We start from the raw sequence: 24,122 nt of genomic DNA, 5'->3' as shown, positions 1-24,122 counted from the left end.
CCTCTCTGGGCAGTCTGCTCCAGGCCTCCAGCACCCTCACACCAAACAAGTTTCTCCTCCTGTTCAGATGGAACTTCCTGGGTGCCAGTTTGTGCCCACTGCCCCTTCTGCTGTTTCTGGGATCTACTGACAAGAGTCTGGCCCCAGCCTCTTGCCCCCCCCCACTTTATCTCTTGCTGAGCATTGCTCAGCTCCCCTCTGGGGCTGCTCTTCTGCAGCTCAACAGTCCCAGGGCTCTCAGTCTTGGCTCCTCACAGAGCCCCTTGGGTATCTCAGCAGGGATCAAACCTGCTGAGAGGTTCTCAGCAGAACAGTGTAGAAATCATTTTGGACACAGAGTGTGAGGTGGGACATGCCCAGAGCATGCTGAGAGGTCTGCAGAAGAAACTGCTCTGGTTTTAACACCAAGACATTGACACTGCAGGGAAACAGCTGAGCTGATGCTCACAGTTCCCTTCTGCAGGCAGAAACAAATGCCTTAGGCAGGGCAGGGAGGGGAAGGAAGCTTCAAGAGCTGCAGCTCACCCCAGAGTGCCAACACAGCACCAGGTTCATAGCTTCATTGAGTGGCTTGGGTTGGAAGGGACCTTAAAGGTCATCCAGTTTCTACCCCCTGCTATAGGCAGGGACACCTCCCACCAACACAGGTTGCTCAAGGCCTCATCCAACCTGGCTCCAAACACCTGCAGGGAGGGAGCAGCCACAACCTCCCTGGAAAGGATTTCTTCCTCATCTCCAGGCTCAATCTCCTCTCTTCCAGCTCAAAGTCATTGCCTCTCATCCTGTCACTCCTAGTCCTTGTCAAAAGTCCCTTCCCAGCTTTCCTGCAGGCCTCTCCAGGCACTGGAAACCCAATCAGTAACGTGAAGTCATCAAGAGCAAACGCAGAACTCAAAGCCTTGCTCTTCTGGATGTCTCTTGTTGCTTTCCAGCACTGAAAGGCTCTGAAATCATTGCCACCAGCCCCTTCTAGAGCTGGTAGAATGCAGTTCAGGCTCTTCAGCTCCTTCATGCAAAGGGCAGGAACACCAAACACTGCCACAGCAGCATGAGCAGCTTGCATGATGCTGCTGCTGCTTCTGCTCCCTAGGCAGTGGCCCTTGGAGAACCTTTTCTCCTGAAGCCTCTTTGCCCCATTCCTGCTCCACCATTTCACAACCAGGCAGCTGAAGGAACATTATTTATGTGCCTGCCACTCTTGCTGGCTTCAGCAGTGTCACTTCACTCCCAGCAAGCTCAGGTAAGGATGATGTCCTTAGAGGACAGAGCTTTCTGGTAAGCACAGCTGCCTCAGAGCCCTGTTTCACAAGGAATTTCCACTGCACCTCCACTCTAAGCTGCTGCTTCCTTCCTTCTTTCCAGCTCTGCCTCTAAAAATCAACCACCACACTCTCCAAAGAGGGTCCCTAAAGCAGGGATTAGTGAGGGTCCTGTGGGGGGAGCCCTCCTCTGTAGGACATTACAACTGTGTTAAGAGTGTCCCCACTCCTCTGTGCCAGGGAGAAGATGCAGCTTATTTCTAGTCCCCTTCCTTGCAGGATCCCTTGGGCTTGCTGTCCCAGAGCTAAGGACAAACCCACACGACTCTCAGCCTTTAGGCAATGGCCCTAAATTGTCAACCTTCCCCATCTGCAGCCCCAAGGGCAGTGCCAGGGCATGGCAGGACCCTGTTTCTCCTCCACATGAGGCAGAGTCAGAAGGGTAGGAATTAGGAGTCCAAAATCCCCTTTTCCATGTGCTGCCCCAGCAGGGACCAAACACTGAAGCACCTGAGCAGACACTCAGCTCCCCAGCAGCAGGGGAGGACAGACTCCAGTTCAGCCACTTACCTTCTCTTGTCTTTGTCCTTCTTGAGTGGCTGCTGTGAGGTAGCCTGCAGGGATTGGGACTGCAAGGTCTCCACCGCGACTTTCCGCCTGTTGAAGGCATTCATCTCTTCCTCCAGCTCCCTCCTCTTCTCCTCCACCTTCCTCTTCTCCTCCTGGTGTATCCTTTTCAAGTGCTCAAATTTCTCATGCAGCTGGGGGGAGATAAACCCTCTGAGCATCACATCCAGCAGTGCTCCACCACACTCACACCTCCTGCACCATGCTCCACCACCTCACAGACAGCCAAGAGCTGGCCGCGGGCAGGCAGCATCCCTGCACCTCAGCAGGGTGACCTCTGGGCAAGCACAGCCTCTTCACCAAAGCCACTGGAGACAACGACTGCAGCTCTGCCTGGCACTGCACATCAAACCAGGAGAGAGCCTGAGCTCTGAGGGACTGCAGAAGCCCCAGCTCAGCCTGCAGCCCTGCCACAGGGCTCCTCTGTCCCTCAGGGGTTTGGAAGGTGGCCATTGCTTCCCCCCAGCCCAGTCACAGCAGCTGTCCATAGCTCCACACCTGACCTTGGCAACTCCAGCCCAAATGCCCCCTGCAGCAGGGAATCATAGAATCAACCAGGTTGGTAGAGACCTCCAAGCTCACCCAGCCCAACCTAGCACCCAGCCCTGCCCAACCAACCAGACCATGGCAGTAAGTGCCCCAGCCAGGCTTGGCTTCAACACCTCCAGGCACAGCCACTCCACCACCTCCCTGGGCAGCCCATTCCAATGCCAATCACTCTCTCTGACAACAACTTCCACCTAACAGCCAGCCTAGACCTGCCCTGGCACAGCTTGAGGCTGCGTCCCCTTGTTCTGTTGCTGCTTGCCTGGCAGAAGAGCCCAACCCCACCTGGCTACAGCCTCCCTCCAGGAGCCCTCCTGCTGCCTGCAGAGCCCCCTTGGGTGAAATCTACCTGACATGGGTGCTCACCAAAACATCCCTCATCACCCTTCACTCACCAAGCAGCAGCCAAGACTCCTACTCACAGCACAGGACTCTGTTTCTGAGGCCTCCAAAACAGGGATGCTCTTCTGAAAGCCTTTCCCTGTGTCCCCTTCTCTGACTGGATGAAGGGGGGGGTGTTGGTGCTTTGGCTGCTGAGGTCTGCCCAAGACCTGCAGATGCCCTCTAGCAAGCACAGGCTGCCCAGGCCCAGATCTTATACTGGCTGCATTTTGGGCTGCTCCCAGAGGAGCTGGCACACTCACCTCTCTCTCTTTCTCTTTCAGTTCTGCTTCTGTCTCCTTGACTTTGTTAACAAACATTTGCCTCATCTCTTCCTCCTTCTTCTGGAGCTCACCCAAGAACTCTTTCCTTTTGGTCTCGTATGTTTCTTGGAGGCTGGAGAAGGAAGCAAACCAAATCCAGAGGGTTTGGAGAGCAGGGAGTTAGGGATGGGGAAACGTGGAACTGTGTGAGGGGTGGCAGGGGAGAGGCAGAGGGGGGAAGGCAAAGGGGGGAAGGCAGAGGGGGGAAGGCAAAGGGGGGAAGGCAAAGGGGGGAAGGCAAAGGGGGGAAGGCAAAGGGGGGAAGGCAAAGGGGGGAAGGCAAAGGGGGGAAGGCAAAGGGGGGAAGGCAAAGGGGGGAAGGCAAAGGGGGGAGGCAAGTCACCTGCAAATGTCCACCTCAGCTCAGCAGAGTGGACACAAGTAAAAGCCTGAGTTATTTTTTGGAGCATGGTTACAAAAGGGCTGCTGGGAGCAGGCACTGGCATGGAGCTGCTCCCCTGAAGGGCTGCCCGGGGCAGATGCACCTCTCAAGGCTGCTGCCCTGAAGGGCTGCCTGGGGCTGCTGCACCTCTCAAGGGCTGCTCCCATCAAGGGCTGCCCGGGGCTGCTGCTCCTCTCAAGGCTGCTCCCCTGAGGACTGCCCGGGGCTGCTGCTCCTCCCAAGGCTGCTCCCCTGAAGGGCTGCCTGGGGCTGCTGCTCCTCTCAAGGGCTGCCCGGGGCTGCTGCACCCCTCAAGGGCTGCTCCTCCCAAGGGCTGCCTGGGGCTGCTGCACCTCTCAAGGGCTGCTCCTATCAAGGGCTGCCCGGGGCTGCTGCACCCCTCAAGGGCTGCTCCTCCCAAGGGCTGCCCGAGGCTGCTGCACCTCTCAAGGGCTGCTCCTCTCAAGGGCTGCCCGGGGCTGCTGCACCTCTCAAGGGCTGCTCCCATCAAGGGCTGCCCGGGGCTGCTGCTCCTCCCAAGGCTGCCCCCGAGGGCTGCCCAGGGCTGCTGCTCCTCCCAAGGCTGCCCCCGAGGGCTGCCCAGGGCTGCTGCTCCTCCCAAGGCTGCTCCCCTGAGGGCTGCCTGGGGCTGCTGCTCCTCTCAAGGGCTGCTCCCCTGAAGGGCTGCCTGGGGCTGCTGCTCCTCCCAAGGGCTGCTCTCATCAAAGGCTGCCTGGGGCTGCTGCTCCTCCCAAGGGCTGCCCGAGGCTGCTGCACCTCTCAAGGGCTGCTCCTCTCAAGGGCTGCCCGGGGCTGCTGCACCTCTCAAGGGCTGCTTTCATCAAGGGCTGCCCGGGGCAGCTGCTCCTCCCAAGGCTGCCCCCGAGGGCTGCCCACCTGAAGGGCTGGCTGTCCGGGTCGGTGTCCTTGAAGCCCATCTCCTCCAGCTTGCAGCGCCGGTAGAGCTCGTAGTGGCGGGTGTGGGTCTGCTCCCGCAGGTCCTCCATGTTGACCCGGATCAGCATCTCCCGCAGCTTCACGAAGTCGCAGTGACTCTCGTTCTCCACTGAGGGAGGCAAAGGCAGAGGTCAGGGCCCCGCAGGTGTGCTGGGGGAGGAGGCACACACCTGTAGGCTCTCCTCCCGTGGGCCAGCTGTGCCACCCAGGGCACGCAGGGATTCCTGCTGAGCGCTGCTCCGCCGTGGCAGTGGGAGCTGGCAGGACAAGAGTGGCTGAGCCACCGAGGGCTGCACAGGAGCTTTCCACAGCAGTGCCCACAGGGCAGAGCTGAGGGGGTGCCAGTGGGTGCAGGGGCACGAGGGAGATCTGCCACGGGGGCCCTTAGCCAGCCCCTTACCTTGCACCACTCCCCAGGGGTACTGCCGAGCTCTCACCAGCTTGTTGCCAACCTTCACCTCCTCTGTGCTGCCGACCACGGCGAAGGGCAGATGAGCCTGAAACACAGCCCAGGCCAGGGACTCAGGGCAGGCATTCAGCGAAGGGTTGGGCTGGAAGAGACCTTTCAGATCATCCAGTCCAACCATTAACCCAGCACTGCCAGGTCAGCACTGAGCCACATCTCTCAGCATCATATCTTGGTGGCTTTGAGACCCTCCAGGGATGGGGACTCCACCACTGCCCTGGGCAGCCTGTGCCAGGGCTTGGCAACCCTTGGGGGGGAAGAAATTGTTCCTCATGTCCAACCTAAACCATGCCTGGTGCAACTTGGGGCTGTTTCATCTCATCCTCTCCCTCATTCCTTGGGAGCAGAGCCCAACCCCCAGCTCACTCCAGCCTCCTTTCAGGCAGCTGTAGAGAGCAATGAGGTCCTCCCCTCAGCCTCCTCTTCTCCAGGTGTCTCAGCTGCTCCTCACCAGCCCTGTTCTCCAGGCACCTAAGCAGCTTCATTGCCCTTGCCTGGACTCATTTCAACACCTCAGTGTCCTTCTTAGAGTGAGAGGTCCACAAGTGAAGGCAGTACTCAAGGTGTGGGCTCAACAGCCCAGTACAGGCACTGCTCCTGGTGGCCACACTACTGCTGATCAAAGCCAGGGTGCTGGTGGCCTTCTTGGCCACCTGGGCAGATGCTGGCTCATATCCAGCATGGGCTGACCCCTCAGAGATCAGCCTGCCTGTTAGATCTCCCTCAGCCTACTGCCCAAAGTCCTTCCTCTGCAGCCATCACTCTCCAACACTCAGAGCAGTCTCTTCCTACCCCCAGGGACCTCAGAAGAGGGCAGCTGAGCAGCAGAGCTGGCTGGGCTGCACTCGATGGGCAAATATTAAAGGCACATGGGGATCATCACTGCTGTCCCTGTACCCATTTGTCAGGTTGCTCTTTGCAGCCTCCCCACATGCCAGGAGCAGGCACTCCCTGCCTTGCAGAAGGCAGGAAGCCATCAGCAACCAGGCCTTGGCAAAGCAGTGTGTGTGTGGGCACTGGCAGGGACATGTGCAGGATACAACTTGTGCTCAGCGCTCTCCAAGGCTGCCAAGCAGCCAGGAGCCAGGGCAGTGTCCTCAGCACTGCAGAAAGGAGCTGTGGAGCAGCTGCTTCAGCAGGATGAGGTGGACAAAAGTCATTCAGTCACAGAATTGTTTTGGTTGGAAACGACTTTTTAAGATCATTAAGTCCAACCATTCCCTGACTCAACCAAGTCTGGGGCTGAACACTCTGACAGGCTGAAAGGATTGGGATTGTTCAGCCTGGAGAAGGGAAAGCTTCAGGGAGACCTTAAAGCTACGTTTCAGTGTCTGCAGTGGGACCTACAGGAAGGACTGTTTAAGGAGTGACAGGATGAGGAGCAGTGGTTTGAAAGTGGAGCAGGGGAGATTTAGGCTGGACATTAGGAGGAAGCTCTGCACAAGGAGGGTGGTGAGACACCGGGACAGGTTGCCCAGGGATGTGGTTGAGGCCCTGTAGACATTTAAGATCTGTCCCTGTAGACATTTAAGATCTGTCCCTACAGACATTTAAGCTCAGACTTTAGGTGGCTCTGGGCAGCCTGCTCTAGCTGGAGGCATTCCTGCTGCTTGCAGGGGGGTGGACAGGATGCACTTTGAGGCTCCCTTCCAACCCACTGCAGTCTGTGAATCCTGTCCCTCAGCACTGCATCTCTGCAGCCTCTAAACACTTGCAGGGATGGGGATTCAAACACCTCCCTGGGCAGCCTGCTCCAGGGCTTGAGAATCCTTTCAGTGAAAAAGTTTCTTCTAATACTCAATCTAAATCTCCCCTACTGCAACTCGAGGCCCCTTCCTCTCCTTGGCAGAAGAGACCAACCCCACCTGGCTTCAACCTCCTTTCAGGGAGCTGTAGAGACTGAGAAGGTCTCCACTCAGCCTCCTTTATCTGCAGACTAAACAATCCTTCCCAGGTAAGAAGAAATGGATTCAGAAGGGTGGAACTGCTGGAAGAGAGGCCAAAAGTATTTTCACTGGAGAGGCTGGGAAGCAAATCCAAGCAAACAAGACTCCTTTTTTTCCCTCCCCAGTGCATACAGCTTTATCAGGAGTGCATCCACCCCCAAAAAAAAAAGAACTATTTTAATGGGATAAAAAAAGTATCTTAGTGACCCAGAAATCAATTTGCTACTGAGATTGAAAAAGCAAAGAGAAAGAGAAGGGTGTGAAAGAAAGGCAAAGCAGTCAATCAGAAACAGCTCTGCCTTTCAGGATCTGAAGGGGGCTACAAAAAAGCTGGGGAGGGACTTTTGAGGCTCTCAAGGAGTGCCAGGACCGGAGGGAATGGAGCAAAGCTGGAGGTGAGGAGAGTGAGGCTGGACATGAGGAGGAAGTTGTTGAGCAGGAGAGTGGTGAGAGGCTGGAATGGGTTGCCCAGGGAGGGGGTTGAGGCCCCATGGCTGGGGGTGTTTGAGGCCAGGCTGGCTGAGGCTGTGTGCAGCCTGCTCTAGGGTAGGGTGTCCCTGGGCATGGCAGGGGGGTTGGCACTGGCTGCTCCTTGTGGTCCCTTCCAACCCTGCCTGATTCTATGAAAATGTTCACTGTGATGCAAAAGCTACTTTTTGTTTACCAAATGAACAAGGACACACTGCAGCTGCTGCTAGGTTGGACCAGATGATCCCTGAGGTCCCTTCCAACCTGGCATTCCATGCTCCTGCAGTAGCCACACTCTGATGTGGGAGGCAGGACACCTCAAGAGCGTTTTGCACACTCATCTGCCAGGTCTGAGCTTGGTCTCTAAACTCCAAAAGAAGACAAAAATCACAGAGTCAGAGAAAGATGCAGGTTGGCAAAGCCCCTCAGGATCACCAAGTCTAACCTCTAACCTTACCCTGCAAGATACACCTCAAACCAGATCCCTAAGCACCACATCCAAACAGCTTTAAAGCACCACATCCAAAGGGCTTTTAAGCACATCCAGGGTTGGTGTTTAAGAGTTGGAGTTTAAGGATTTTTCCTTCTCCACTGTAAACTGAGTTTTCTCTGCTCTGCCTCCAGGAGTCAGGAGATTAATGTGAACCTTAACTGCACGTTTTGCTGCCAAGCTTCTCCCTCCTCAAATGAAGTCACCTAAAAAAAGCAGACAGGATGGATTCTGGAGAAAGCTTTTCCAACACTCCCTAAAACAGACTTCAGAGCCGAGCTGGAGCTCCTCCAGCGAGCTCACAGATTAAATAACAGCCACTCTGCAGTGAGTTCTGAATGCCCCAGCCTCGGGGGACTGCCTGATCCACAGCTCAGCTTTCAAATGGGTTGAGTGTCTGGACAAAGCCTCGGCCCTCGGAGCGTGTTGTTGGGCTGCCAACTTGATCTGCCCCTCACTCACGTTCATCACCGAGTTGATCTCAGCCACTGCCTCGTCGTCGGTGGGGAACTGATAGATCTGCACACCATTGCTGACCAGCTCGCTCATGATCTTGATCTTGAACTTGTGCAGCTCGCTCTTGGAGATGGTGTCTGCTTTGGCAATGATGGGGATGATGTTCACCTGCAGCAGAGGGAAGGGAGAAGCGGCAGGTGAGCGGCAGCTGAGGGAGCGGCCGGGCTGGGCTGCGGCTCCTGGGGCGGTTTGGGTCACAGAACCACACAGGTGTTGGGGTTGGGAGGGACCTCTGAGGTCGTGGACTCCAGCCACCAGCCTAACACCCACCACCATGGCCACTAAAACGTGTCCCCAAGGGCCACTAAACCATGTCCCCAAGCACCACTTAGCCACGTCCCCAAGCCCCACTAAGCCGTGTCCCTAAGCACCACTAAGCCAGGTCCCCAAGGGCCACTAAACCGTGTCCCCAAGCACCACTGAGCCACATCCCCAAGCCCCACTTAGCCATGTCCCCAAGCCCCACTAGCCATGTCCCCAAGCCCCACTAAACCGTGTCCCCAAGCCCCACTAGCCGTGTCCCCAAGCACCACTAAACCGTGTCCCCAAGCCCTACTAAACCATGTCCCCAAGCACCACTAAACCATGTCCCCAAGCACCACTAAGCCGTGTCCCCAAGCATCACTAAGCCAGGTCCCCAAGGGCCACTAAAACGTGTCCCCAAGCACCACTAAACCACGTCCCCAAGCCCTACTAAACCATGTCCCCAAGCCCCACTAAACCATGTCCCCAAGCACCACTTAGCCATGTCCCCAAGCCCCACTGAGACGTGTCCCCAAGCACCACTAAGCCGTGTCCCCAAGCCCCACTAAGCTGTGTCCCCAAGCCCCACTGAGACATGTCCCCAAGCACCACTAAGCCGTGTCCCCAAGCCCCACTGAGACATGTCCCCAAGCACCACTAAGCTGTGTCCCCAAGCACCACTTAGCCGTGTCCCCAAGCCCCACTAAACCATGTCCCCAAGCCCCACTAAACCACGTCCCCAAGCCCTACTAAACCATGTCCCCAAGCCCCACTAAACCATGTCCCCAAGCACCACTAAACCATGTCCCCAAGCACCACTTAGCCATGTCCCCAAGCACCACTTAGCCATGTCCCCAAGCCCCACTAAACCATGTCCCCAAGCACCACTTAGCCATGTCCCCAAGCCCCACTAAACCACGTCCCCAAGCCCTACTAAACCATGTCCCCAAGCCCCACTAAACCATGTCCCCAAGCACCACTTAGCCATGTCCCCAAGCCCCACTAAACCATGTCCCCAAGCACCACTTAGCCATGTCCCCAAGCCCCACTAAACCATGTCCCCAAGCCCCACTAAACCGTGTCCCCAAGCCCCACTAAACCGTGTCCCCAAGCCCTATGGCTGCACCTTTCCTCAACACCTCCTGGGCAGCCTGTGCCAATCCCTGCCCACTCTTGCACCAAAGAAATTGTTCCTCATCTCCAACCTAAGCCATGGCACAATTTCAGGCCATTTCTTCTCACCCTATCGCTTATTCCCTGGGTCAGAGGCCAACCCCCACCTCACTGCAGCTTCCTTTCAGGGAGTTGCAGAGAGCCAAATCCATTCTGTGGCTCTATTCTATGAGGGGAGACTCAAACTGGATGTTAGGAAGAAGTTCTTTGCAGTGAGGGTGCTGAGACCCTGGCACAGGTTGCCCAGGGAGGTTGTGGAGCACAGAATCACCCAACGTGATCTTTGATCACGTTGGGTGATTCTGTGCTCCACAACCTCCCTGGAGGTGTTCAAGGCCAGGTTGGATGAGGCTTTGAGCCACCTGCTCTAGTGGGAGGTGTCCCTGCCTATGGCAGGGGGTTGGGACTGGATGATCCTTGAGGTCCCTTCCAACCCAAACCATTCTATGCTTCCATGAAAAGCTCTCCCCTCAGCTCCTTCTTCTCCCATCTTAACACCCCCAGTTCCCTCAGCTGCTCCTCACCAGACCTGCCCTCCACCCTTCACCAGCCTCATTCACCTTCTCAGGACTCACTTCAACACCTCCATGTCCTTCTTGGAGTGAAGGGCCCAAAACTGGTCTCAGTATTCAAGGTGTGGCCTCACCAGTGCCCAGTACAGGGAGACAATCCCTGTTGCAGTGCTGCTGGCCCCACTCTCGCTGATCCAAGCCAGGATGCTGATGGCCTCTTGGCCAGCTGAGCTCATGTTCAGCTGTTTGTCAGCCCCCAGGTCCTTTTCTGCCAGGCCATTGTGCCCTAAGGCTGCAGCTTCCATGGGGTTGGTGTGACCTAAGTGCAGCATCCGAAACTTGGCCTTGTTGAACCTCATACAAGACTCTGGCTCCTACCCCAGTGGCTGCTTTACATCCCATAAAGCCACCAAGCTTCTGCATGCAAGCTGCAGCACCAGCCCAGCTGAACACTAGAGGGAAAAGTTTCCCAGGACTCATTTGGCTACGAGGCTTGCAGACAAAGCAAAGATGAGCACCCGGTGGTAAATGCCTGAGGAGCAGATCAAAGCCTCTGCTCTCACCTGAGCGTTTTGTTACACACCTTCAGACAACATCAGCTGTCACAGCTCCACCTGGCACCTACCCCCTTCTGCCTGTGATGCCAAATTGTTTGAGGAGAGGAGCACCAGGAGATGTTACAGTGAGCTGATGGGAAGCCTTCCTCTGCTTAAGCAGAGACCTCCCCCTCAGACACCTTCACAGCAGCTGCAGATCCTTCCCGAGGGCTCCCTGAGCCTGCCCGTGGGGATCAGAGCTCAGGCCTCCCGTGGGGGATGGCATGGACCCCCTGGCAAAGGTGCAGGGTGCCAGGCAGCAGACATCTCACAGGCTGCACTCAGCTGGAAGGGAGCCTCCAAGGGCATCCTGTCCAGCCCCCTGCAAGCAGCAGGGACACCTCCAGCTAGAGCAGGCTGCCCAGGGCCACAGCAGGGCTGCTTCTGAATGTCTCCAGGCATGGGGGCCTCAAACACATCCCTGGGCAACCTGTTCCAGGGTCTCACCACCCTCCTTGTGCAGAGCTTCCTCCTGATGTCCAACCTAAACCTCCCCTGCTCCACTTCCAAACCACTGCCCCTTGGCCTATCCCCACAGGCCCTTCCAAACAGTCCCTGCCTGGAGGTCCCCTGCACACACTGAAATGCAGCTCTGAGGTCTCCCTGGAGCCTTCTCTTCTCCAGGCAGAACAACCCCAAACTGCCTCAGCCTATCCTCACAGCAGAGGTGCTCCAAGCCTTGGATCATCTTTGTGACTCTCCTCTGGACTCACTCCAGCAGTTCTGTGTCCTCCTTATGCTGGGGACACCACAACTGGATGCAGTATTTGAGGTGGGGTCTCAGCAGAGCAGAGTGAAGGGGCAGACTCCCCTCTCTTGCCCTGCTGCCCACACTCCTCTGGACGCAGCCCCAGGATAGGAATGGTTTGGGTTGGGAGGGGCCTTTAAAGGTCATCTAGCCTAAGCCCCCTGCAGTCAGCAGGGACATCTTCGACTAGATCAGAACCAAGTGAGGTTTCTCTCTCCACCCTGACACAAGAAATGTTTCCTTGGGGCTGCAGACACAATCCCAGAGCAGCAGTCTTCTGCCACGTGGAGGAAGGGCACTACTCTGTACCTAAAGGAGTCACCTGCTGGAGTGGCCTTCTGCTGAGTGTGGCAGCAGTGCAGTGCCCCCCTGACTGCCAGTCCCTGGACTGGAGGTCTTTGCCAGAGCTGGAACTGTGGCCAGAGGAAGTCTGTGCTGCAGACAATGACCTCACAAACACAGACAGAAGATTCACCTCCTCAAGCCACCCTGACCACAGAGTTATTTCTTGTCTGCAAAAACAAAACTTAGCAAGGAGGTGCTGAAATCAGGCCGTTGGGAGGAGCTCATTTTGCCAATAAGGCTGCAGGCATTGTCCCAGCTGGATTTGTCCTCATCTCCAAAGCACTCCCAGGTGCAAGCCCCAGTGAAGCCCACAGACAAATCCTACCTCGGAAAGCAAGCAGCAGAGGCAGAAACCAGCCCAACGCATCCCAGTGACCCATCTAGGATGTGGCAGCTGATGACAGGCAAGCAATCAGCAACACCACAGCTCATAAACAGCACCCACTGGCTGGAAATCATCCAGGGAGCCCTGGGATGCCCAAGGCAGCACAGCAGGGCAGGTGAAATGGATACATCACCTGCCCATCTGACACAGATCACAGCTCACAGGATGTCAGGGGTTGGAAGGGACCCAAAGGGATCATCCAGTCCAACCCCCCTGCCAGAGCAGGACAATCCTATCTAACACAGATCACAGAGGGACAAATCCAGACAGGTTTGGAAAGGCTCCAGAGAAGAAGACTCCACAACCTCTCTGGGCAGCCTGTTCCAGTGCTCTGGGACCCTTCCAGTCAAGAAGTTCCCCCTTGTGCTGAGCTGGAACCTCCTGTGCTGCAGCTTCCATCCATTGCTGCTTGTCCTGTCCCAGGGAGCAGTGAGCAGAGCCTGTCCCCCCCTCCTGACCCCCAGCCCTCAGAGAGTTATGGACATTGATTAAATCCCCTCTTAGTCTTCTCTTCTCCAGACTAAGCAGCCCCAGGGCCCTCAGCCACTCCTCACCAGGCACTGCTTCAGTCCCCTCATCATCCTCCTAGCCCTCCCCTTGACCCTCTCCAGCAGATCCCTGTCCCTCAGCAACTGGGGAGCACAGATGCAGAAGCAGTTTTGTTGCTCTTATTTATCTATCTCCCCCTTTTCCCAGTTGGGAAGCCAAGCCCTGGCAGATGGACAGGTGCTGCCCACCTACCAGCCAGCCCCACCTGACCTACCTAGAAGCACTTGTGAAGATGCTCTTGGCTCTCTGGCTGCAACCAAACACCCTGCACAACAGCTGCCCGTGAGCTCAGCCAAACAAGTCTCAGTTTACAGCTCCTTACAAACCAGCTTTGCCCTGAAGGGATTTGGGAAATATTACACTGAAAGCAAGGTGCAGACTTGGAGTCATCTCCCAGACTGAAAAGCCTGCTCAGCAACTGGTGCTGTGCCACTGGTGTGCCAGAGAGAATGTGCCACTGAGCCAGGTGCCCTCAAAAGCCCACAGTAAACTAATTTCAGAGGCTGAGCCAGCAAAGCACTGCCCCTGGTACACCTCTGGCCACGAAGATGAGCAGAGGGCAGCAGAGCACTTCCCCTGGTACACCTCTGGCCACAAAGATGAGCAGAGGGCAGCAGAGCACTGCCCCTGGTACACCTCTGGCCACAAAGATGAGCAGAGGGCAGCAGAGCACTGCCCCTGGTACACCTCTGGCCATGAGGATGAGCAGAGGGCAGCAGAGCACTGCCCCTGGTACACCTCTGGCCATGAAGATGAGCAGAGGGCAGCAGAGTACTGCCCCTGGTACACCTCTGGCCATGAAGATGAGCAGAGGGCAGCAGAGCACTGCCCCTGGTACACCTCTGGCCACAAAGATGAGCAGAGGGCAGCAGAGCACTGCCCCTGGTACACCTCTGGCCATGAAGATGGGCAGAGGGCAGCAAAACACTGTCCCTGGTACACCTCTGGCCATGAAGATGGGCAGAGGGCAGCAGAATCTGCCCTATGGGGACAGGCTGAAAGTGTGAGGCTGCTCAGCCTGGAGAAGTGAAGGCTCCAGGGAGACCTTAGAGCAGCCTGCCAGTACTTGAAGGGGGCTACAAGAAAGCTGTGCCTTAAGGGGCACAGCACTGTCACTCACCAACCTTTAAGGGGCACAGCACTGACACCCTGCCCAATCTTTAAGGGGCACAGCACTGACACCCTGCCCAACCTTTAAGGGGCACAGCACTGACACCCTGCCCAATCTTTAAGGGGCACAGCACTGACACCCTGCCCAATCCTTAAGGGGCACAGCACTGTCACTCACCAATCTTTAAGGGGCACAGCACTGTCACCCTGCCCAACCTTTAAGGGGCACAGCACTGTCACCCTGCCCAACCTTTAAGGGGCACAGCACTGTCACTCACCAACCTTTAAGGGGCACAGCACTGTCACCCTGACCAACTTTTAAGGGGCACAGCACTGTCACTCACCAACCTTTAAGGGGCACAGCACTGTCACCCTGACCAATCCTTAAGGGGCACAGCACTGTCACCCTGCCCAATCCTTAAGGGGCACAGCACTGTCACTCACCAATCTTTAAGGGGCACAGCACTGTCACCCTGACCAACCTTTAAGGGGCACAGCACTGTCACCCTGACCAACTTTTAAGGGGCACAGCACTGTCACTCACCAACCTTTAAGGGGCACAGCACTGTCACCCTGACCAATCTTTAAGGGGCACAGCACTGTCACTCACCAATCTTTAAGGGGCACAGCACTGTCACCCTGCCCAATCCTTAAGGGGCACAGCACTGTCACTCACCAATCTTTAAGGGGCACAGCACTGTCACCCTGCCCAATCCTTAAGGGGCACAGCACTGTCACCCTGACCAACCTTTAAGGGGCACAGCACTGTCACCCTGACCAACCTTTAAGGGGCACAGCACTGTCACCCACCAATCTTTAAGGGGCACAGCACTGTCACTCACCAACCTTTAAGGGGCACAGCACTGTCACCCACCAATCTCTACGAAGTGCCTGGGATGCAGCTTGATGTCCTAGGATGGCACCACTGCAGAAAAAATGAAACCCAAAGCCCTGATACCCAGAAAAAGATCCAAGGTCTCTACTTGCTTATTCATTTCCATCTGCCTGGCTTGTGTGAGGCCAGCACACTGTGAAACCCAAGAGGATCTCACGCTGTGGTAAGAAGGCAGATGAGAGCAAAGGGATAAAGTGACTTCAGAGAGGATTATTTAAGTGGAAGTTTAGAAGCCTAAAAAGCTTGAGTGAGCACACAGTTCCTGTCTCTGCACAAGCACAAAGGCTTTATTTTGGTACTACCCAAGGCCCACATGAAAGGCAGCCACGAGGAGATGCGAGGAGGAGGGGGAGGAGGGAACGCAGTGAGAAAGGCAGGGAGAAGCTTTGTGGGACCACTGGCACCAAGGGGAATCGTGCAAAAGCTTCCCTCCAAGCATAGTTCTGAGAGCATGTAATGCTGGCAGCATGCCAAGAGACAAGAGTTTATGAAGGGAAAGTTTCTGGGTTGCTGATGAAGTCAGTGAAACAGCCACCGGGGCTGCAGACAGCCCACTGCAATGGGAAACCAGTGCCTGCTCTGGAGCAGAGCCAAGCAAAAGCAGGCCAACAGCCCTGGGTGGCCAGGGCAAACAGCAGGGACTCTGTCAGGGGGAGCTCTGCCCCCCAGCAAAGTCCAATAGAGCTGCATGAGGACAACAGCAGGAGAAGAGGCTTGTCCTGAGTGTAACCCAGGGCATCCCCCGTTTCTGGGGGTCACAGTTGCCTCGCCTGCCCCCTCTGTAACTGCTCAGCATCTGCCAGGACCCACCTTGCAGCTGAGACACTGCTCTGAAAGACAGGAAATTCTTGTGGAGAAGATATGCTGCTGCCACTAGTGACCTTTGAAGCCTCCTGCAGCTGCTTGGAAGCCAGCTGGAACAACCAAAAGTGTGTCAGAAACCTCCTCTGAGCTGCAGAGGCATCAGTGGCAGCCAAGGAAGTAACCCACTGCCCCCTGAGGCCTGTGGACAGACAGACAGACAGACAACCCCCAGCTGCACCCTCTCGTTATGCACAGGGAGGCAAGCCCCAGCTGGACCCTCTCATGACCCACTTTAAGGATTCCTATCACCTTGAGAACATCTCAGAACGTTTACATTTCCAGAAGGTACTGTGACCTCCTGTCCAGCTCAGCTGTGAGACTGATGGGCACACTCCAGCCTCCCAGCTAGCTGGGAAGGAGCTTCCTCACCTGGAGTCTTTCAGGACAGCACAGGACCCAAGCAACCTGCCAGGGCAGATGAAACACCTCTCTGACACTGACAGGCTGAAGGAGTTGGGACAAACAATTTTCTGTGGCAGAGTGAAGAGAGAAACCTCACTTGGCTCTGATCTAGTCGAAGATGTCCCTGCTGACTGCAGGGGGCTTAGGCTAGATGACAAGAAATAACTCTGTGGTCAGGGTGGCTTGAGGAGGTGAATCTTCTGTCTGTGTTTGTGAGGTCATTGTCTTGTCTGCAGCACAGACTTCCTCTGGCCACAGTTCCAGCTCTGGCAAAGACCTCCAGTCCAGGGACTGGCAGTCAGGGGGGCACTGCAGTGCTGCCACGCTCAGCAGAAGGCCACTCCAGCAGGTGACTCCTTTAGGTACAGAGTAGTGCCCTTCCTCCACGTGGCAGAAGACTGCTGCTCTGGGATTGTGTCTGCAGCCCAAGGAAACATTTCTTGTGTCAGGGTGGAGAGAGAAACCTCACTTGGTTCTGATCTAGTCGAAGATGTCCCTGCTGACTGCAGGGAGCTTAGGCTAGATGACCTTTAAAGGCCCCTCCCAACCCAAACCATTCCTATCCTGGGGCTGCATCCAGAGGAGTGTGGGCAGCAGGGCAAGAGAGGGGAGTCTGCCCCTTCACTCTGCTCTGCTGAGACCCCACCTCAAATACTGCATCCAGTTGTGGTGTCCCCAGCATAAGGAGGACACAGAATCATAGAATCAGCCAGGTTGGAAGAGAGCTCCAAGCTCAGCCAGTCCAACCTATCCCCCAGCCCTATCCAGTCAACCAGACCATGGCACTAAGTGCCTCATCCAGTCTCTTCTTGAACACCTCCAAGGATGGTGCCTCCACCACCTCCCTGGGCAGCAGAGGAGAGTCACAAAGATGATCCAAGGCTTGGAGCACCTCTGCTGTGAGGATAGGCTGAGGCAGTTTGGGGTTGTTGAGCCTGGAGAAGAGAAGGCTCCAGGGAGACCTCAGAGCTGCATTTCAGTGTGTGCAGGGGACCTCCAGGCAGGGACTGTTTGGAAGGGCCTGTGGGGATAGGCCAAGGGGCAGTGGTTTGGAAGTGGAGCAGGGGAGGTTTAGGTTGGACATCAGGAGGAAGCTCTGCACAAGGAGGGTGGTGAGACCCTGGAACAGGTTGCCCAGGGATGTGTTTGAGGCCCCCATGCCTGGAGACATTCAGAAGCAGCCCTGCTGTGGCCCTGGGCAGCCTGCTCTAGCTGGAGGTGTCCCTGCTGCTTGCAGGGGGCTGGACAGGATGCCCTTGGAGGCTCTCTTCCAGCTGAGTGCAGCCTGTGAAAAGATGTCTGCTGCCTGCTGCCTGGCACCCTGCACCTTTGCCAGGGGGTCCATGCCATCCCCCACGGGAGACCTGAGCTCTGATCCCCACGGGCAGGCTCAGGGAGCCCTCGGGAAGGATCTGCAGCTGCTGTGAAGGTGTCTGAGGGGAGTCTTCCCATCAGCTTGGAGGGCAGCCTGGTGTGGCCAGGCAGGATGGAGCCCAGCACCCCCCGATGAGCGAACCCTTGCGCCTGGCAGCTGGCAGGAACGGGCACAGCACGCTCCAGACAGGGGCACCAGGGCCTCTGCAGGTCCTTACCTTGCTGTCCAGCTTCTTCATGGTCACCAGGTCCAAGGACTTGAGCGAGTGGCCGGTGGGGGTGATGAAGTAGAGGCAGACATGGATCCTGGTGTCGTGGTAGTTGAAGAGGGAGCGGCGAATCTTCAGCTCCTCTTGCAGGTAGTTTTCAAACTGCGTATCAATGTACTCCACGATGGGCCTGTAACTACAACCATGCCCTTAGCAACCCAGGGCTGGCCCTGGGGAGCCTCCACTCCTCCTGCATGCCCCCTGCCATGCCCTGCAAAGCGACCCTAAGGTCCCTCATGCCAAACACCTAGAATCACAGAATCAGGCAGGGTTGGAAGGGACCACAAGGAGCAGCCAGTTCCAAACCCTCTGCCATGCCCAGGGACACCCTACCCTAGAGCAGGCTGCACACAGCCTCAGGCAGCCTGGCCTCAAACACCTCCAGCCATGGGGCCTCAACCACCTCCCTTGGCAACCCATGCCAGCCTCTCACCACTCTCCTGCTCAACAACTTCCTCCTCACCTCCAGCCTCACTCTCCCCACCTCCACCTTTGCTCCATTCCCCCCACTCCTGCCACTCCCTCATAGCCTCAAAATTCCCTCCCCAGCTCTTTTGTAGCCCCCTTCAGATTCTGGAAGGCCACAACAAGGGCACCTGGGAGCCTCCTCTGCTCCAGCCTGCACAGCCCCAACTCTTTCAGTCTGTGCTCACAGCAGAGCTGCTGCAGCCCTCTCAGCATCCTCCTGGCCCTGCTCTGGACACTCTCCAGCATCTCCACAGCCCTCTTGTCCCAGGGGCTCCAGAACTGGCTGCAGTACTCCAGGTGGGGTCTCAGCAGAGCAGAGGGGCAGGATCACCTCCCTGGCCCTTCTGGCCACACTTCTCCTGCTGCAGCCCAGGCTCTGCTTGGCTTTCTGGGCTGCAAGTGCACCCTGCTGGCTCCTGCTGAGCTTCTCCTCCAGCAGCACACCCAGCAGCACCTCTCCTCAGGGCTGCTCTCCAGCCACTCACTGCCCAGCCTGGATTTGTGCTTGGCATTGCCTCCACCCAGCTGCAGGACCTTGCACTTGGTCTTTTTGAACCTCCTGAGCTTGGCTTGTGCCCACCTCTGCAGCCTGTCCAGGTGCCTCTGGATGGATCCCTGCCTGGCTGCTGCACCACACAGCTTGGTGTCATCAGCAAACTTCCTAAGGCTGCACTCAGTGCCACTGTCCATGGCACCCACAAAGTAGCTGAACCAGACCTGTGGCATTTGCATGCAGACCTTCTAATCCAGGGCTTGCTGCAGGCTCCCCAGGACAATGGGGCATGGGAAGATGACTACTTGGCTACACCACACCCAGGTCACCAGGCTGTGCCATCTGGCTGTGACAGTGCAACATGGCCAAGTGTGCTAGTTTGAGGCTAGCTGGAATAGTTTAATGAGAACAATTAGATGATAGGCTGTGAAAAGGAAACCACAGTGGTGTCTACTGCACTCATAGGCTTGCTGAGATGTATAAAACCAAGAACATATAGATAAGACAGAGCAAGAGAGTCAGAGTGTGTGTGTCTGTGTCACAGTGGGTGCCTGGGCTGCTTCTGTGTAACTAATCCTTCTGCTTCCTAACCCCCCTGGCTGATCCTCCAACCTCACCTTACACATAAGGCAAAGTCTGGAGTAAGGCAGAGGGGTGGAGAGGAGGTGGAAGGGTGGTTGGGAGCCCCTGCTGGGGGCTCTGGTTTCTGGGAGGGCTGCTGTGTTTCTGCATTACCTTTAACTTGTATATTACTGTCTATAGCTGTAACTATCTGCTTGTATCTTGTGCCAAGCTGTAAATATAAAGCTTCATTCCTTAACTTCCAGCTGGCTGAGTCTAGTCTGGCTGATTTCATAAGAGTGCATGTGAGGGGTAACTCCCAAACTGTCACACCAAGGAAAGACCTTGGAGTCCCAGAAAGCCTTTACCTGGGGCTTGAGCAAGATGTTTGTTGTAATGAAAGCAGACAGACCCAGAGACACCAACTGCTGCCAGAACAGATCATTCCCAACCCCGTGCTGGGGACAGCTTGTCGACTGCACACGCTCCTGGAGGACACCAGTCTCTGCTGGGAAGACCTCCTATGACCTCTCCTTTTTAGCCACTCACCCAACTACACTCAGGAATTGGGGGTTGCACTTTTTTTTTAGCTCCTCAACCTCTACAGACACACCCAAGAATCAGAGCCACAGCAGTGAGCTACTCCACAAGCACAAACAACAGAACCACAGAATCAAGCAGGTTGGCAGAGAGCTCCAAGCTCACCCAGCCCAACCTAGCACCCAGCCCTGCCCAACCAACCAGACCATGGCACTAAGTGCCCCAGCCAGCCTTGGCTTCAGCACCTCCAGGCACAGAGACTCCACCACCTCCCTGGGCAGCCCATTCCAATGCCAATCACTCTCTCTGACAACAACTTCTTCCTAACATCCAGTCTAGACCTCCCCTGCCACAGCTTGAGGCTGTGTCCCCTTGTTCTGTTGCTGGCTGCCTGGCAGAAGAGCCCAACCCCACCTGGCTACAGCCTCCCTTCAGGTAGTTGTAGACAGCAATGAGCTCTTCCCTGAGCCTCCTCTGCTGCAGGCTGCACCCCCCCAGCTCCCTCAGCCTCTCCTCATAGGGCTGTGCTCCAGGCCCCTCCCCAGCCTTGCTGCCCTTCTCCAAACACCTTCCAGCACCTCAACATCTCTCTTGACTTGAGGATCCCAGAACTGGACACAGCACTCAAGGTGTGGCCTGAGCAGTGCTGAGTCCAGGAGCAGAATAACCTCCCTTGCCCTGCTGCCCACACTGCCAGCAGGAGCACAGCTCACTTCTATTTGATGCAGGGTACAACACACAGCACTCAAGGTGTAGCCTGAGCAGTGCTGAGTACAGGGGCAGAATAACTTCCCTTGTCCTGCTGGCCACACTGCTCCTGAGCCAGCCCAGGATGACATTGGCTCTGTCACTGAAGTGGCCTGGCTGGGCTCTGGCATGGCTGTGGTGCCCAACTCCATTAAGAGAAAATTTGCTTGCCCCACATAGGGAGCTAGGGTGGGCTCGTGGGGATCTGCAGGCTCAGTGGTGATCTGCTGATCTCTGGGTGAGTTTGCCTTTCTGGAGCCATGCATCTGGCAGAAGCAGATGGGAGAGTGGCAGCTCTCTGTTTGACGCAGGGCAGAACACAAAGGTGTGTCCTGAGCAGTGCTGAGCACGGGGGCAGAAGAACCTCCCCTGTCCTGCTGCCCACACTGCCCCTGAGCCAGTGGCCACCTCCGGCAGCCCTCCAGCAGCAGCGCCGCCAGCAGCAGCGCCGCCAGCAGCAGCGCCGCCGGCTCACGCCTCGGTGCCAGAGGCGCCCCCAGAGGCGCCAGGCAGATGGCACGAGACCTGCCTGTCGTCCTTGTTGATCTGGTCCCCAAAGCCGACGGCGTCCACGATGGTCAGCTTGAGGTGGACGTTGCTCTCCTGCAGGTCGTAGGTGCGCGGCCGCAGGCGCACGGCGCTCTCGTAGTGGCTGGCTTCCTCGGTCTCGAAGGTGGTGTTGAAGAGGGTGTTCATCAGCGTGGATTTCCCAATGCCAGTCTCACCTAGGAAGGGGAAGTCATCAGCTGGCTGCAGTGCCAACCTGTCGCAGCTGCTTCAAAGAGGGCTAATGACAGGGCAGAAGGAAATCAGGGCTGGGAAGGGTTACTGCAAACGCTGGTGGGCAGCAAAGTCACCGGCACAAAGGGACCTGCCTTGAGTGACCTGTATCACAGCATCACAGCATCACAGTATTATCAGGGTTGGAAGAGACCTCACAGATCATCAAGTCCAACCCTTTACCACAGAGCTCAAGGCCAGACCATGGCACCAAGTGCCACGTCCAGTACTGCCTTGAACAGCTCCAGGGACGGCGACTCCACCACCTCCCCGGGCAGCCCATTCCAGTGTCCAATGACTCTCTCAGGGAAGAACTTTCTCCTCACCTCCAGCCTAAATCTCCCCTGGCACAGCCTGAGGCTGTGTCCTCTCGTTCTGGTGCTGGCCACCTGAGAGAAGAGAGCAACCTCCTCCTGGCCACAACCACCCCTCAGGTAGTTGCAGACAGCAATAAGGTCTGCCCTGAGCCTCCTCTTCTCCAGGCTAACCAATCCCAGCTCCCTCAGCCTCTCCTCGTAGGGCTGTGCTCAAGGCCTCTCCCCAGCCTCGTCGCCCTTCTCTGGACACGCTCAAGCATCTCAATGTCCCTCCTAAACTGGGGGGCCCAGAACTGAACACAGCACTCAAGGTGAGGTCTAACCAGTGCAGAGTCCAGGGGCAGAATGACCTCCCTGCTCCTGCTGGCCACACCATTCCTGATGCAGGCCAGGATGCCACTGGCTCTCTTGGCCACCTGGGCACACTGCTGGCTCATATTCAGGCGGGTATCAATCAGCACCCCCAGATCCCTCTCTGTCTGGCTGCTCTCAGCCACTCTGACCCCAGCCTGTATCTCTGCATGGGGTTGTTCTAGTGGGAGGTGTCCCTGCCTATGGCGGGAGGTGGGAGCTGGATGAGCTTTGAGCTCCCTTCCAACCTAAACCATTCCCTGATTCCTGAAGGCCACCTGTGCCTCCCAGAACCACAGGGCTGGAAAAGCCTTCTCTGCCAGCTTGAACCTCTGAGATACATGGAGAGAGAACACAGAAGTCAAGAGGGTATGGCAGAGAAATTTGGTGGAGAATCATTTTTGGTGGCAGTGAGAGAATTGTTCTTGGAGAATGAGTATGAGCAGGAGCAAGATGAGGAGAGATTTTCCATCTGTAGCCCCCTCTCATTCCAACAGCCACTGAAGGACACCTGGGATGCATCACAAACCAAGCTCTATCCCAGAATATTTGGCTCATAGGCTGCCTGTGAGCCAGAAAGGCTTTGAACTGCTGCTCCTGGTAACTATAACAGACTCTGATATCTTCCAGATTGGCCAACGAGGGCCCCATTTGAACTCCTCATTCGCTATAGAGAGCTTTACAAGGGAATAAGGGGAGGCAAAATCCATGGAAATTGCCTGCCATTCCCTGCTGGTTTCCCACATCTTCAGCACAGACAGCCTGCTGCTGAGGGCAGCTCCTCTTGCTGAACACAGCCACCTCCAAGGAGTGCTGCACTGGGCATACCAATGGGAAAGAAGCAGGAGGGTGAGCAGGTTTCTGCTGGAGGGAGGTGCCACGCTGCTGCCAAGGGTCTGGGCTTCTTCCTTCTTCAACCTTAAACACTGCATGGTGCCCAGAACAGGGCAAAGGTCCACAGTGCTTCCTACCAGCTGTGGTTAAGAGTTGTGCAAGGAAAACAAACCAGCCTGGTGCTCTACCTGAATGCAAAAGGAAAGTCACATGGAGAAGTCACTCCTGATGCAAGTCATGTTCTGCTCAGCTGTGGGCACAGGAGGGAGCAGGAATTGGGGTAGAGAGTTGGGGTTTTTCACAGAATCATAGAATCAAGCAGGTTGGCAGAGAGCTCCAAGCTCAGCCAGTCCAGCCTAGCACCCAGCCCTGTCCAATCAACCAGACCATGGCACTAAGTGCCCCAGCCAGGCTTGGCTTCAACACTTCCAGGCACAGCAACTCCACCACCTCCCTGGGCAGCCCATTCCTATGCCAATCACTTCTTCTGACAACAACTTCCTCCTAACAGCCACCCTAGACCTGCCCTGGCACAACTTGAGGCTGTGTCCCCTTGTTCTGTTGCTGCTTGCCTGGCACCAGAGCCCAACCCCACCTGGCTACAGCCTCCCTGCAGGTAGTTGTAGAGAGCAATGAGCTCTGCCCTGAGCCTCCTCTGCTGCAGGCTGCACCCCCCCAGCTCCCTCAGCCTCTCCTCACAGGGCTGTGCTCCAGGCCTCTCACCACCTCTGTGACCCTGATGTGTTCACCTCCTCTAGTGCTCCACAGATGAGAGCTCAGCAGTACCCATGCTGGTGTCCCCAGGAAGGACACTAATCAAACCCACACTGTCCTCTGCTGTACTTCTCTTTCTGCTAAGGAAGGAGTCAATGCAGCCCAACCCTGATTTCAGCCAAGCTTCCCACACGTGCTCTGGACCTGCAGAAGGGGCTCTGGTGTGGAACAAGCACCCTGTGCCAGCTGTCAGGGTTTTACTGCTCAGCCTGTCCCCAGCTATGTTCTCTCAGGGCAGGTGGGGGGCAGACAGGGAGCTGCTGTCTCAGGATGTATTTCTGCTGCTCCAGCAGGTCACAGTACTTCAGGTCTCCCACACAACACAAGAACCAACCAAAGTAAAGATAATGCTCCTCTCCTCCCTGGAAGGAATTGCTCTCTAGCACTGCAGGCAGCATAGCCTGCTAGATCACATCAATTACCATCATTAG

The 24,122-nt window shown here is 56.3% G+C and overlaps 1 protein-coding gene across 6 annotated transcripts in view; it reads right to left on the bottom strand.

Annotated features, from left to right (window-relative positions):
- The window catches only part of SEPTIN8 (septin 8), an 81,352-nt gene that overhangs the window by 21,953 nt on the left and 35,277 nt on the right, over nucleotides 1–24,122 (bottom strand). For 5 of the 6 annotated variants that reach the window (XM_064161499.1, XM_064161500.1, XM_064161497.1 and 2 more), the window contains 7 exons: nucleotides 21,165–21,360; nucleotides 17,776–17,962; nucleotides 8,308–8,469; nucleotides 4,876–4,972; nucleotides 4,416–4,584; nucleotides 3,077–3,209; nucleotides 1,830–2,020 (listed from right to left, as the gene is read on the bottom strand). In XM_064161499.1, the coding sequence (XP_064017569.1) occupies nucleotides 1,830–2,020; nucleotides 3,077–3,209; nucleotides 4,416–4,584; nucleotides 4,876–4,972; nucleotides 8,308–8,469; nucleotides 17,776–17,962; nucleotides 21,165–21,360 (1,135 nt within the window). The remainder of the gene's footprint in view (nucleotides 1–1,829; nucleotides 2,021–3,076; nucleotides 3,210–4,415; nucleotides 4,585–4,875; nucleotides 4,973–8,307; nucleotides 8,470–17,775; nucleotides 17,963–21,164; nucleotides 21,361–24,122) is intronic. The other variant, XM_064161498.1, reaches the window with a different exon arrangement.

Source organism: Pogoniulus pusillus, chromosome 22 (assembly GCF_015220805.1).
Source record: "Pogoniulus pusillus isolate bPogPus1 chromosome 22, bPogPus1.pri, whole genome shotgun sequence".
Classification (NCBI taxonomy): domain Eukaryota; kingdom Metazoa; phylum Chordata; class Aves; order Piciformes; family Lybiidae; genus Pogoniulus; species Pogoniulus pusillus.
The sequence above is the reverse complement of the archived record's forward strand: the minus strand, read 5'-3'. Positions and strand labels throughout refer to the sequence as shown.